This window comes from Xyrauchen texanus, chromosome 25 (genome assembly GCF_025860055.1).
Source record: "Xyrauchen texanus isolate HMW12.3.18 chromosome 25, RBS_HiC_50CHRs, whole genome shotgun sequence".
NCBI classification, from domain to species: domain Eukaryota; kingdom Metazoa; phylum Chordata; class Actinopteri; order Cypriniformes; family Catostomidae; genus Xyrauchen; species Xyrauchen texanus.
The window spans coordinates 17,911,696-17,927,505 of NC_068300.1; the positions used below are offsets into that span (position 1 = coordinate 17,911,696).

At 37.2% G+C, this 15,810-nt stretch overlaps 1 protein-coding gene across 1 annotated transcript; it reads right to left on the bottom strand.

Annotated features, from left to right (window-relative positions):
* Positions 1-15: 15 nt before the first annotated feature.
* Positions 16-15,453, bottom strand: LOC127618895 (solute carrier family 26 member 10-like). The gene is made up of 18 exons (XM_052091589.1): positions 14,988-15,453; positions 14,274-14,384; positions 11,716-11,873; positions 11,239-11,403; positions 10,912-11,064; positions 10,627-10,709; positions 10,316-10,463; positions 10,100-10,213; positions 7,936-8,013; positions 6,278-6,373; positions 6,065-6,171; positions 5,053-5,122; positions 3,752-3,931; positions 3,229-3,283; positions 3,016-3,104; positions 2,877-2,931; positions 2,639-2,745; positions 16-2,482 (listed from the first exon to the last, which is right to left on the bottom strand). Exons 1-18 carry the CDS (start codon positions 15,250-15,252, stop codon positions 2,441-2,443), a joined length of 2,076 nt encoding a protein of 691 aa, XP_051947549.1. The 5' UTR covers positions 15,253-15,453; the 3' UTR covers positions 16-2,440.
* Between the last annotated feature and the right edge of the window lie 357 nt (positions 15,454-15,810).

Sequence of the window (15,810 nt, forward strand, 5' to 3'; positions counted from 1 at the left end):
GCATTTTTATGAAAAATTATGCTGGAATGATGGGGTGATCGAGGAAGTGGAGCGCAAAATGTGAGTATATGGTTGGAGATTCTTAGCTGCAAATTAAATTAAAAAAGCTATATCTTGTAAACAATATCTGGAATAAAGTGAATACTATTTTACAAATAAAATTGGGAGATAAGAGCAGATTGGAGTGGTGGTGGTGTAGTGGTCTAAGCGCCATAATCAGAAGGATGCTGGTTCGAGCCCCACAGCCACCACCATTGTGTCCTTGAGCAAGACACTTAACTCCAGGTTGCTCCGGGGGGGATTGTCCCTGTAATAAGGGCACTGTAAGTCGCTTTGGATAAAAGCGTCTGCCAAATGCATAAATGTAAATGTAAATAGATTGTTGGATTTCGGGGGCAGTGGTGGCTCAGTGGTTGAGGCTCAGTGTTACTGACCAGAAGGTCGGGGGTCGGAGGAACAGTGTCAAAGAAAAAAGTTCAAATCAAGACCATCTCTAATCATTTTAATAGGCTAAGTTGTTGCTTTAAAACTTGAGCATTGTGCCATTGTATGAAGTTTTAACAGTCACAGGCTGAGAACACATTTAAGTTTACATCAATGTTACTGTGGTGTTGTATGAAAAAAAAAAAAAAAAGGGCAAGTAATGATCACTGAAAATAAAATGCATTTAGATATGAGCAGAGACTTACTATACCAGTGCTTCTTTTTTTTTTTTTTTTTGTGGTCATGTTCCAGGTGTGCCAGGCAAAATTTAATCAAGGCTTATGAAAAATAGGTAGGCAGGAAAATATTTTGTGTGTGTGCACGTATGTGTGTTCTTATGACTAAGAAAGAACACAAAAAGAAATGCACAATGTCAGTTTTACGAGACACAAAGGGGAGATATTTGATGCTAAATGTTTATTTGCTACAATATTAAACAACTATTAACATGAATATTGTCACTACATTGTTAAGATAATACTCTCATTCAAAATAATCTGGCAGTGATGTATCTATGTCTTTGTAGGGTGTAGGCTATATCAAACAGGCAAATATGAGCCAGGAACACCCTGCTGAGTTCTTACTTGTTCTGCCCTCCAGTTATCAGGGCATGCCATTCAAATGCAATTACAATATTGTTAAGTAATTGTAATCTTTTAATGATTAACCCCCTAGTTACACATTTGTGTCACTAACAAAATATACTCGCTCATATCGAACCCCTTGTAATGAATAAATGAAAACGAATTTAGCCACAAGGTGGCAGCAGCTCATCAATAGACCGTTGCTGTATTTATGGCAAATGTTATCGTTGTTTAACTATTCTATATTTTTTTTATTTACTTTATATTTGAAGTATATTTACATGTATTATGAAAATATTTAGAAAATTGTTCATTATTTTCTATACTATTATGAAATTATATAAAATGTTTCTAATTGTATTTTATATATTATTAATATTGTATTTTAGTATTTTATAGAATTTGTAAATATTATTTTGGGTATATGGTACTGTGTATTTAAACAATAAAATATTTTGCCACAACATGCCTTGTTTGTGAAACAATCCCTTTCATTTTTCAATATGCACTAGTTTTGCCAAAATTAGCTCAACTAGCATCAATCACTACTAGCCTGTCAATATGATTTCATAAGGTAAAGAACAATAATTAGGTAGTCAGTCAGCAATAGTTTATAGGCAATGTGAAATTTCAACAGTTAGACTTCACCAAACCTCATTACTGCATGCCATTCCAAAGCGAAGACCTTTAATTTACAGAGATCTGGATTAGTTAAAGGAATACAGGATATATTAAACTAAAAAGTATCTCAATGAATCATTTTTTGATTTATTCAGTTTGTCCTTTGACATGACAATTTAAGGACTGACAATTAGTTCAAAATGGATTTGAAGATTGCATAATTATTATAAATAGCTTATGGATCTAGACTTCAATATCACACACAGCAAATATGTATTCTCTAAAATGGTGTAAAAGGTGGCAACTATGTAAGCTCATGCCACTCGGTGCATTCTCACTCTCACTCAGAAAACATAGAACAAAACTAAAACAAGACCTTCTGATAGACAGAAAAGTTTCCCTGGGTCTTCAGAAATATAAAATCAATAAAATTACAGCATTTTCATCAGTTTTGTTGTTTTCATTTTCTACACAGGAACTCAACAACAACCGCTGTCCTATGAGAATAGAGCACAATGTTCTGAATACTAAGTATAAATGTGAAGGACTACCATTATTTGGGTGCTGATTCATGGGCCCTAACATAATGTTCACCCTAAAAACACTACAAATAGTATGTTGAGCATAAATGCATAAATACAATGGTTGAGTTTAGGAATGATTTTGAGAGTCCCTCTGAGACCCTTGTAGTCTTCCACGGAAATATGGTGTCCTACCATTTCCAGTCAATTACTTTGAAAGTGTCCATATGTTTAATCACACCCATACAGTTGTGTTGTTCTCTGGAGATTCTCCTGTCAAACAAAACTATGAAATGTCAGTAGACAGCCACTTACACCACAACGTGGTAATGTTAAACATTTAAGCTTACTTTAAACATACAAAAAATAGCTTAACATTTTAGAAAATAAGACATGTAATGTGAAGAATAAGAAGCTCCTGCATCGCACCCGCTGTTGTTGTATGTAGACCACAGCATCATGGATTGTTACAAAAATATGTTGAGGATTCATATAGTTCATCAGCCCACTGGATGTGAGAATCTTCAGTACGCTCACTATGGAAAAATGTTTATTGATTTTGTCAGGAGGACTGACAGTAAGGGCATAGAAGCAATTTATGAATCCAGGAAATTGTTGTCCAAGTAACTTTTGGTATATTAGTAGTGAAATATATGTGAAAACTCACCATTGCAATTAGCCAGGTAGACCTGTACCCCAACCTTCTGGCACTCCATACACAGCTGTGAGACAGTAGCGTAATTGTTAGAATATCATATGAATCTTAACAATGCCGATGAATACAAAACCTATACTGCCCAGCTCACCTGTACGAATAGCCGAGCTCCAGCTACATCCACAAAAATGACACTGCTGCAGTCAATCAACACAGCCTGAACCTCACCCTCAACCATCTCTGCAGTATTGTAAACCATTCAGATTAATATCTCCTACTAGTTTGATACATCAGAGTTAAAATGATCTCTCTTTACTGTCATTTAAGATATAAGGATGTGTAACCAGAACAACTGGGAACTCACCTGATCTGAATAAGTCATTCTTTGAAGAAAATGGACTGTCTGCAACTCCTTGTTCCTTGGAATAAATACAGATATTTAATCGGATATGCTGACTATATCTTTTTATGTTTAAATCCAAAAGCAAAGAAAACGTATATTTTAGCATCTTTATAAAAGGACTGACTACTGTTAATTGTAAATAAATAAATAAATAAATAAATAAATAATCGGAAAAAAAGTCAAAGTATAAATACTTCCAGTTGGATCCTCAAACTTGAAATGCATATTGAATAAACATTGATGAAAGAGTGCTTGTGAAATTTTTCTATAGTTATTTTTTTATTTATTTACTTACATTTTAAAATGTACCTTTTTATATTAATTATAAATTATTTTGCTTTCTGCAACACTGGAATTTCTGTCACAATCTCACAAACCCCTTGCACATCCATTATGAACCCCTTTAGGAAAACAGGTGGCCATAATAGGTGGTCACAAACCCTGTTAGGAAAACCCTGCATTTATGGATTGATCAACATCTTACTACAGTGCTGATGGCCTCACTCGCTCTCTTCTCTATAGCCTTCATGGCTTTCTCTCGGCTCCGTATCCTCTCAGGGGTGAGTCCCAGAAGCCGAGTTATATCTGCCTTGAAAAAGCTACGGTTCCCATAGTAAATAGGCCCATTGTAAGTCAGGATCTTCACTCCAGGGACCTCATAGCACTGAAATACACAGACTACTGAAATATGACAGATCTTACAATTATACACTTGTTGAAAACCAATGCAGATCAGCAAAGGTTAAAGCTAATGTGCGCAATTTTTTTTTATGTTTAAAGATTTTCTTCTATACCATCTTAAATAGTTGGTTCTCCCAAAAATGAAAAATTCTCATCATTTACGCAACATCATGCCATCTAATATGTGTATGACTTTCTTCTGCAGAACACAAAGATTTTTAGAAGAATATCTCAGCTCTGTTGGTCTATACAATGCAAGTGAATGTTGATCAGGCCTTTGAAGCTCCAAAAAGCAGTTAAAGTCAGCTTAAACATAATCCATCATACAACAGTGGTTTAAACAATGTCTTCGGAAGTGATCCAGTTGGTTTTGGGGGAGAACTGACCAAAATACCTTTTTCACTGTACATCTTGACAGCTGTCTCCTTGGCGATCATGATTTCAAGCTCGATTACACTTCCTATAGCGCCTCCTGGCACTCAGAAGTGTAATCAAGCTTGAAATCATGATCTGGCAACTGCAATGGCAAGATGTACAGTAAAAAGAAGTTATATTTTGGTCTGTTCTCACCCAAAACCAACTGGATGGATTCAGAAGACATTGATTAAACCACTGGAGTCGTATGGATTAGTTTTATGCTGACTAAAATCTCCTATTTGGAGCTTCAAAAGCCTGATCACCATTCACTTGCATTGTATGGGCCTACAGAGCTGAAATATTCTTCTAAAAATATTTATTTGTGTTCAGCAGAAGAAAAAAAGTCATACATATCTGGGATGGCAGGAGGGTGAGTAAATGATTAGATCATTAAAATTTTTCGTTGAACTATCCTATGCAGAAACAACTATAAGTAGTCAAATCATAGGTTGATTACCCAGAAAAGTGTAAACACTATGGCACTTTTAAACATTATTGTTTGTTTGAGAATACTGACCACTCAACGCGGCAACACTGACTGGCACCCTCGTAGCACTAGTGGTAAAACTTCTCACTTTAGAATACATTTAAAAAGGCAAAGGCCCCAATCCTAGTCATATAAAATCAAATTATGTTTGATAATTGAAAAGAACACTGGAAAAGATAATATGATGGCTGTTTACTCACTTTATTGTGATTGTCGATGGATCTGTAGATCTCTGTGTTGGCAGCTCTCCCCAACACTGAGCAGCTGGCCCTAAAATGAGAAAGTTTACTATAGTTCATGGACTTCTTTATGTCTCAACTTCATCTCCCCTTTCCTTAAATGTGAATTACATATCCGCCAGGAGAGGAGGGTTGTTTTGGAACATGAGGGTCTATGAGGGATACTAGATTGCTGTTTTTATATAGCCCCTGAGCTTTGGAATGCATAATTAAAGAATGTAGTAAACATAATCACTAAAGCAGATAAATACACAAATCTAATTAGGTCTTTTCAATCTCACTTATATTATGTACTAAATATCTTGTTTCACTAGGGCTCCAGTTGGATTGCTAATATCGTAATTTCTATATAGTCAGAATGATAGACGCGCTCTAATTCAGTGGTTCTCAATTGGTCTCAGGACCCATATTTTACATAGGAAATTAAGTGCTGACTCAACAAAGTACAAAAGTAAACAAAAATGAGTAACAATATGCATGGACTAATTCTTATCATGACATAGGCTAAAATAGGAAAATGTATAATGTTGTAAAATGCATAAAAAAAAACAGAAGCAATATTTACTAGCCTAACACATGGATCAAACACTGGGTCAAAATTGGAATAGCGTTAGCCATATTACCAAGTGAATGATAAATTAGCCCCCAAAATACAGTAGAGCTGGAATGAATGCACAGCCTTCGATGTGAACATCAAAATATTGGTGAAGCATTTTCCCCTCCCTTTTAAAAGTTTAGAAGCCTATTTAGTTTGCTATCCTAACTATGCACAATTATACTTTGTTACATTTTATTATTTGATTTCAGCATAGCTTTTCCCTGCAGCCCACATTTGAGTCACAACCAGTTGAGAACTACTGTTCTGATGTATACAAAATATCTCTATGAGGGCTCACGTGGCCATTTACGAGTTATCCAGTAAACAGAAGTCCTTTTATTAGTAACAATATCATAGAACATGTAATAATGATACCTCTGTGTGCGACAGATAACAGTCATCATGGAGAACACCACGCCAATGGCCAGACCCATATCTACATTTAGCACAACTACTAACAACCAGGTCACCAGCCACACCATCTGCTCAAACATACATAAAATTATTGAAATTACCTAGCTGGACACAATATGATTTAGAAATGAAATAAAGTTAGCTATTATGAAAATAGAGATGAAAGAAACATACAAAATCAATTTTGCTAATTCTCCAAAGGTCTGGGAGGTCCTGAAACAGCAAGAACATCTGTCTCAGACTGGTCACATTTATACATGCAAGCACTGCCTGGATGGAGGAGAAGAGGGAGAAATAGTAATACCATTAGTCATATTGAAAATGTCTCCTTTTGTGTTCCAAGGAAGAGAGAAAATCATACAGGTTTGGAACAACATGAGACAATGAAACAACATGTTCTTTTACTGTTATTTCATTGTATCAAACTTTTTATTCTGTTTCACGTCACTTTGTTGAATGCATTACAAATGCTGTTTTATGTCGTCTTTAATCCTTCTTTGTACCAGGGACAAGGCCACATAAGGGCCAGGATGGCACTGGTCCACCCAGATTGACGACAGGTCCACCCCATCAAACAAGCCACAGAATGATTGTTTGGGGAAAGGAGGGGGAACAATACTGACAGACACAAATAATAATTGCTCAATTACACAAATTTAGGCTGAAACCACCCTAAATGCTGACAAGTACAGACACGGCAATTGATAACCAGGAGCACACAATGCCATCTTTTCTCCTGAGTCCTTCCTCAAGAAAAGCAACCCACCAGCTCATTTATCCACACATGCTGAGCCACTGGCTCAGACCCATTTACGAGAGTTTCCTCGCACAACAAAAAATGGCAAGTCCAGACATTTTGCTTCAAAGTGTTGCAAAAAGATTATTCTTCTACAGCATAAAAACTATGCAAAACTACTTTAAGGTGTGTCATCATTTTAATGACACTACTGTATGTCTGAGGGAATGTTTAGTATAGATTGATACCGAGACTGGAAACACGTCATGTTCCCAGTGATGGACTGGCATTTTATAGCACCAGGAATTTTCCCCAGAGGGTCCGTCGAGTACTGGACCAGTCAAATCGCCCCACTCTTATTTATTAAGCAACGCCATTTACTGCTGTGCATGGAAAACACCAAATACTCAAAAACGCAGCTACCAATTAAACTGCACAGTGTGAAAGCAAAGCAGGACCGGGCAACTGGCCCTCCCGTGCAACGCATCCATTGGGCACAGTGTGAGGGCTGATTGTGACAGACCCTCCTGTGCAGCGCTGACAAACCTGCTCTGTGCTCGCACTGCACAGTCACATGGTAAAATCAGCGCGAAATATGAAAACATTAAAGGCTCTGTGCAAAGCTCTTTATAACCAGATTAAACGGCCCCGAAATTCAAAACAGCAGTGACGAGGTAAACAGGAAAACAAAGTGTCACAATGGTAAATGTATTCTTTTCAAGCCACACATTCTTACTGCATTGCAGTTAGTACCACAAACTATGGTGTTTTGGCAGAAATATTGTAGATTTTCGAGATACTGTATATGTCACTATAAATATAATTATACTAAATACTGTATATTAGGGGAATATAAGTAACTTCATTGCAGTTGTTTTTTATATTCGCAGCATGGATATTGTTTTTAATATTTTTCCTGTGATCACCATGCTCTTATCAATATTATACTATTTTTCATGCATTTTCTTTTTTTATCCCATTCACAAGGCATTGTAAAAAAATATCTCATGTAATTTGAGAATGGCAACAGAGTTCCACCCTATTTCACCAAGGTCCATTCACTTTAAAATTTCTGGATAGTTAGAAGTATTCTTACCTTGGGTAAAAAGTAGAACAGAGGGCCTATCAGCAGAAGTACGATAAGAACAACCAGACATGTGAACAGTCCTGCAAGCTGAAGTACAAATAAAAAAAATGGAATCAATACAATATTTTAATGATTATATTTTAATGAATCAAAACAAAAGTGTCATCAAAAACATAAAATTTTTTCCCCACAGTTTACGTATACACTCACTGAGCACTTTATTAAGAGCACTATGGCCCGATTAAAGTGCCCGATGTGGTCGTCTGCTGTTGAAGCCCATCTGCCTCAATGTTTGACACTTTGTGCATTCTGAGATGCTATTCTGCTCACTACAATTGTACAGAGTGGTTATCTTATTTACCATAGCTTTTCTGTCAGATCAAACCATTCTGGCCATTCTCCATTGACCTCTCTCATTAACAAGGCATTTTTTGTCTGCAGAACTGCTGCTCACTGGATGTTTTTAGTTTTTTGGTACCATTCTGTGTAAACTTTAGAGCAGGGGTCGGGAACCTTTTTTTACTAAGGAGCCAATGTTGTAATTTTTGGTTGATGCATTTTTTTTTTCGAAAGAGCCATGGCACAAACAAATAATTTACGGTTTTCAAAAAACTAAGTTTTTCAATAAAATTAAATAAAATAAAATGTTTATTATGCACATAGACTACTCAAAAACACAAAAAGAGGGGAACCGGGGTAGCTCAGCAAGTAAAGACACTGACTACCACCCATGGAGTCACAAATATGCAACAATTAATAGGTAACATGTTGCAATATGGAATTGAGTACATGTGTTTGTGCGGGTCTCAATAAAATAACTTCATTTTCCAATTGTTCATGAAAAAGTTCACTTCCCTTTCGGGCTGGGCGATATGTAAAAAAAATATATTTGAAAAGATAATAGCCTTAAAAATATTGCGATATCCGATTATATCTTCAACCCCGATTATATCAAATCCCCCATTTGCCATCACGCAAGTATCATTCAGGGTCTCGCTGCACTCCTCAGAACAAAAAGTAAATCAACATGAGCAATGATGGCTTTTCTTTTGTCTGTTTTTATGTGGCTAATAGCATTTCTTGTCATGTGTCACTCCAAGATGTCTTACAGGTCTCCCGCCTGTTGCGGGTAGATGACCAAAATTACTCAAGCATGAAACACCTGCATTTGGACAAGGAGCTCGTGAACTGGATTAAGCCTCGTTGCATTTGGCGGGTGCTATTTGACACCCTGGGCGCACATAAAAAATAAAGAACGTTCGTTAAATCACTTGTAGATAATGCTCAGAACCGCTAAGATCAATAGTTATTGGCAAAGCTCACCGTGCACATATATCAAATCAGAAGCACATCGGCGGCTTTTCTGTCATCTGTTCTACAAAACATAAAAATCACACGTTTCGTCATACTCTTGTCTTTGTTTCTAATTTCTTGTCATCCAGTATCTCACTTCTAGAAGGTCTCCCGCCACAGTGGCTGGTATATCAGCAAAATTACCCACCACTGTGCATGAAAAATCTGCATTTGGCAGGTGTTAATTTCAAACCTTGTTCACAAGGAATTTTTTTTGCAAAAACTTTCTAGATTTAATTTTCCTGCAGAAAGTGTGGGTGTGATTGCAAAGCTTGAAGTCATAGACACTGTTTTGGTTTCCTTTCTCCCGAATTTGTCATACAGCTTACTCCTGGTGAACAAGGTTTGAAATTAACACCTGCCAAATGCAGATTTTTCATGCACAGTGGTGGGTAACGATCATGTGTTGGTGAATGGTGAGACACCCGGCGAACAACTTGATTTTTAACAAAGAGCCACTTGTGGCTCACGAGCCATCATTTCCCGACCCCTGCTCTAGAGAATCAAACCAGCTGTCTTGCACCAACAATCATGCCACGGTTGAAATCACTGATATAAACATTAACTGAATATGAACATTAACTGAAGCTCCTGACCCGTGTCTGCATGATTTTATGCATCGCACTGCTGCCAAATGATTGGCTGATTAGATAATCACATGAATAAGTAGGTGAACAAGTGTTCCTAATAAAGTGCTCAGTGAGTGTACATGATATGTGAAATAGTCTATCACCAAAAACCACAGAATGCCCTTTGCTTAATATTGCATAGTTTTCTAACATAGAAAAGTGGTTGCAATGCATTGGAGACAAATCGGTACCTGTGTGTAACCTCCGGCACTGTCTAGAATGTTGGTGGTGGCCAGGGTAGCGGAACTTGGGAAGCAGGTGAAGAGAGACGACACAGTGTTGGAAATCCCATGTGCTAGAAGCTCCTAAAACAAAACAAATGTAGAGGAAATGTTACCTTAAAATTATTCATGCATTCCATGTCAAATTTCACTATTAATTATTAATAATTGAATGACCAAATGCACCTGATTTGGATCAATGGAGTATCCATGTTTATCGGCATAAATCATGGCTAAAGATACGGATACAGCGTAGCCAACAAGAGTGATGGCAACTGTGTCACCAGCAATCTCTGGAACCATCTCCAATGCAGGCAGCCCTGGCTCTGGGAAGCTGAAAATCAAAACTCCGCCTTAAACTATAGCTTTACTGCATAGTATATGTGCTTAATAACTCACAAAATACAGCAGGTTAAATATGTTGCATACATTAACATAGCCAAAGACAGATAATTGCCATCATTACTACTGCTATGGTGAACTTGGCACTCATTTACCCAGCTGGAATATGTCCTACTATCTGTATGTCGTATTTGGAATCTAGAGAGGATGCATATGTAATTCCCGTTGCAATTATAACCTGTGGGAGCCACAAGACAAACAGAACAAACAGTTCATTCAAACTATAGAACATTTTAGAAAATAGGATTTATGAAACTCTCTTTAGTACTACTCAACTGGTGAATGGCGATATTTGAAAAAAGTAGTATTTATGTACAGTAATTTACAAACATCACAGAAACTGGGGAGAAAATAAGCAAAAAGTGATGTGATGATCTCACAGTGATGATCTCCACAGGGATGGGAGTCCGGAGTCGCTCTCGGAAGCGTGAGTTGACCTCTTTTACTGGTACCAGGACAGCCAGGCAGAGTAGTGAGATCACCAACTCAGCCAAATTAGTGTGGGGCAGATTCACCAGCACTGAAACCAGAGTCTGTGGGAATTTCCTTTGTATTCAATTTTGTTCAGTTTTTTTACTAGCATTGACACAGTTAAATAAATACTATAATATACTTTAAGACTATACTTCAAGAATGTCTGGTTCTAGTGTTGTGACATACAAAGTAGAGATAAAAGTACAGTCTGTCTGAATGATGCAATTTCTGACCTTAAAAAGAGAGAAGGCACCAGTGAATCGAGGTAGCCGCAATCCCAGCATGCTCTGAAGCTGTGAGACAGTCACATGGAAGGCGGCTGCACTGATGAATGCCTTTACAATCGGTTCTGAGAGATATGTGGAGAGGAAACCCAACTGGAGCCCACACATGCAGAGCTGGGAACAGAAGACATGAAAATTATCAATACACGTCCATAATTCTAATTCCTAATGTTTTCATCTCACAGACAACATAATTGCTTGGATTAAAACACACAGATGTTACTCTGCATTTACATCTCTCAGTTGCATAATTGATGTGTGTGTTTTCATCTGATATATATTAGCTTTTGTTCATCTGCAATACGTTTCTAAAATGCTAAGATTTACATCAGATGCTTTCCAGATAATGCACTCTTTAACAGATGTGTTGGAGATGCGCATGTATGCTTACTGGGCATGTGATTTAATGCAGTGGGTGTCTCTTACCATCATTATGCCTGAGAGGAACGCTACGGCTGATGCCACTCCAATCCTCTGGGCCTCAAACTCTGCAGCCTCTGGGCTACTGGTGTTTAGAGCAAGTGGAGTGGGAACCATTTGCTCCACCACTGAGCCAGTCATCAGACTCAACACAGCAAAGGTACCTGCAAAAGTCAAGCCCTTGGTTAATGCCACTTCATTATAACAGGATTGGGCTGAATACCAAATACTCCCCCTTAAATGTATTCAGTAATGCATTCTGATACATCATATAAAAAGTAACATAGTAAGAATACTTTTAGAATACATATTTGTAAAGGCAAGGCACGATTGGAAGAATTATTTGTGATATGTCATTATTATCTTAGCTAAACCACTACATCTCCACTATTAATGTCTAAGTGAGTCTAAACAGCCAGCAAGCTATTTGTCAGCAAATCTCATGAACTGAGCACTACCTTTAAATTAGATGTGGAGTAGGACACTGATATTTTTATTTATGGAGGGCAAAAGGCAAACAGAACAGTTTGCGGTCAACTACATTATCTCATCCACTTTCCAACAAGAAAAATGCAGCCTGTACCTCCAAGACCCAAAAGCCCCAAGCTGTAACATTGTAGCTACCAAGCAGGGTTGTTTGTGAATGGCATTTGTAATGTTTTTAACAACCGTTTTGTATTTTACTATTCTTCTTAATCCATAATTTGATTGGACTGACCAATATTAATACATTTTGTCACAAAATTGGATATGAAATGCAAAATAACCATTTGCAGAAATTAAACACACAAATAGTGACATCCTGTGACAACTATTTTAACTAGGCTCGCTTCCATATTTAGGACTGTTCTTTCTTTATAAAATTGTTATTTTTTAGGTGCTTTAAATTCTTTTACTCCTTTGATTTTAATTGTTAATTTTAGATTTTTTTGTGAACCGCTTTGTATGATGTTAAATAAATGTATTTAAACAGCAATTACAATGGTGAGAAACAATGAAAATGCGCTCAAATTGTAAAAAAAAAAAAAAAAAAGTGGCAGTATTGATTCTGGTGTGAGCAGATTAAGACAACAACATTCTGGTGCGGTTGCCAGATATTCAATCCCGGAATCATTATGCATGACTAATTCAGAGATTACACTACATGATTTTAAGCCTGATTTTCGCTCACTTACAGTTTTGTGGAGATCGCCTACAAAAGCCTGAAATCATAGGCAAATCGGAGCTCGCTCCGGTGAGCGGCGATCGCAATGTATGAACGATCAAAGATGCAATTTGAGAAAAGTGCCGTCACGTCGCCAATGTCAGCGAGATATCTAGAATGTAAAATTCTGGACCGGTCAGCGATTCCAAATTGCGCAATGTGAAATATGTTTTGACTGAATCTCAAGGTGGGTCAAGCATTGACCTACAGCCAATGAGAGAGCAAGAAACAGGGCATGGGAAGTTTTAGTGGGAGGAGTCCTGATGTACCTGTAACAGAACATAAACTAGCATGGCTGTGGTATCAATAAAGTCTCATTGGACCAAAGAAATGGAGGAAAAATTTGTGGAACATTGAGAGGAGCACCAGTGCCTATTTAATGTTTCATCTGAACTGTACCACAACCGGGTGGAGAAAGAGAAGAGTTGGAGAGAAATTGACAATTCTCTTGGTCAGTCAGGTAAGCAAATGGGTAGATTATTCAGTAGGAGGTATTTTTCATATTGTATCCAATAAAAAATATGATTAAAAACATACACATCATATTCTGAAATGCATAACATATGATCATGCATTTGTTTTCTCATCTCGTTTCACTTCTCGCGTGTACTCTGTTGTGAAACATAATTTGGAGTCCAGGCATAATCATTGGGGTACGAGGAGGTGGAGGCATAAGATGTTGCATTTTAATTATCTAGTGTTTACCTCCAAGCCTGGCACTGCAGTCCATTTTTAAAGCATCCAAAAACCACAAGTTAAACCTGTGATTGTGTTTTCAAATGAGCCCAAATTTACATGAAACCCTGGCAACACTGCTCACATGCTGCAGCTGCTCTTGGGAATTGAGAGCGAGAGGGCAAGTGTGCGGAGATTGTTCAGAAATGTGCGGAGATTGTTCAGAAAAACAATAAAGTTTCTCTCTTGATTAACAATAATTTTTTTCATTCTGCCTTATTTTGTGGTCATTATGAAAGAAGTATTTTAAAAGCATTCAAACAAAATTTTATACAGCAATGCAGCTGCTTGAAAACATAACAGGGGCTGAAGATTTACTTTATTTTTGTATTCTGCATACGTAAAGCCGTTACATGTATCTGTTACAGATCAACCCTGGTTATGTACAACCAAGGATGGCTTCCATGGACACCTGGTTCAAAGATTAAATATGAGGCATGACTGAGAGTAACATTGTCCAAAAGTGACAGGCCTTTGGATTTGTAAATGGGCATTCAAACAATATGCTGATTGAACAATTAATTGGAATTTATTTGGAAGACAAAAGTATCAGTTCTTTAAATGCCTTCACTCCTCTGTAAAGTTTTTCCATAATATTGGACTCTAGTTAATGCAAGTGTTTTACCTGTGGAAACATGGTGACCAGTGCCGAAGAGCATATAAAGAACCACAGGGAAGAAGGATGTGTAAAGGCCATAGACAGGAGCCACTGATGTCAACAATGCAAAGGCCATGCCTAGCAAAGACAGAGAATAAATCAAAATACAGTTTTATGAATCGAGTTTTATGACCAAGGTCTATCAACTGAAAAGAAGAAGAAAAACAGCTTAGAGTAATACAATGGAGTTGCAGTATACTTTGATCTGCATAAATGAAATAGGGTTTCAACAAATAGGTGCATAAGCATTTGTTATTAAATATACTGTTCATCTTGTAGGCCTATATTGTATGTTAAAATAAAAATTATATATATGTATATATTAGTCATTTATCTATAAGTTTAAGTTTATTTACATAAAAGTAGCTTAATAAAACCTAATAGTGTTTAAAACTAATACAAAATAACAATCAACTCGTGTGTGTGTGTACTGAATTATGCTCAAATTATTTGGACTTGAGTTCGATTTGCCATCATTAGAAAATAGTTGAAAAGTTACTCTAATCAGTTTTGAGTTTATTTAAATGTTAATTTAAATGATTTTGAACAACGTAATTTCATTACTACAAGGTTAACGTATTCAATAAACCTTAACATTGTGCTTTTAAACAATACCATAATTTTACACGCGACTGATTGGCTCACCACGACGCAAACATTTTTTAAAACTAAAGACTTTACCTTGGGGAATATGTACTATTCCAACCGTCAATCCGGCCACAATATCTCCTAAAATCCATTTTCTGAGCTTGTATTTTGGCAGCCAGTTGCAGATGGGCACTCTCTTCTTGAGCAGGTGAACGCACTTCACCCTAGAACAGCGGCATATTTGGGCGAGTCTGTCGCGGAGCCGCACTCTGCCTCGAGACTGGTTTTCTGTACCATAAGCTTGTTTGAACCGGTCCTCAGTGTATATATTCCTATACACAGCCACTGATGCGCTCATCGTGTAGTTAAAGGTACTTTTCTTTAAAGAGAAAGGTTAATAATCTTCAGAGTTACACTGCTCCAAAGCAGAGAATTGCCCAACCCCTCATTTATAGGAGTCACTGGAACTTGACATCAGTAACAATTGGATTACCCTGTCAAGTGCTAGGAGCCAGTAGTTTACCTTTTTTTTTTTTTTTTCAAAAGTCAAACAGCAAAAACATCCTGCTTTTAAACGGACTCCATAGGCCTAAAGGTGTACTTGATAAACCTTGTTAAACAGGTGATGCTAGTTATCTGGGTGCTACTGCTAAAAGCTATTTAGTCTTACAAAACAAACAATGATGCGAGCAGCCATACTTCCCCTCATCTTTAAAACTTACACCAGGACACGTACTCCTCCTTATCATGACCCCTAACTCTTCAAAAAACTATGCACAGCTCTGTGTGACATCTGCATGAGGATCAAAGTAATTTTGTTCACAGAGTGAAGGTGAAACCTAAAACCTTGACTAACCGATTATTAGAGATGGTCATTTCCGAGGTGGGTCGATTTCTCAGTGCTTTTCTGCTGTCT

Bases quoted from the DNA above. Each gene is read 5' to 3' on its own strand.
- LOC127618895 (XM_052091589.1), bottom strand. From the start codon at position 15,252: ATGAGCGCATCAGTGGCTGTGTATAGGAATATATACACTGAGGACCGG. The intron at 10,710-10,911 runs GTGAGATCATCA...TGGCTCCCACAG, and splicing joins TCCCTGTGGAGATCATCACT to GTTATAATTGCAACGGGAAT. The intron at 2,746-2,876 runs GTGAGTTTTCAC...ATTTTTCCATAG, and splicing joins CTACCTGGCTAATTGCAATG to TGAGCGTACTGAAGATTCTC.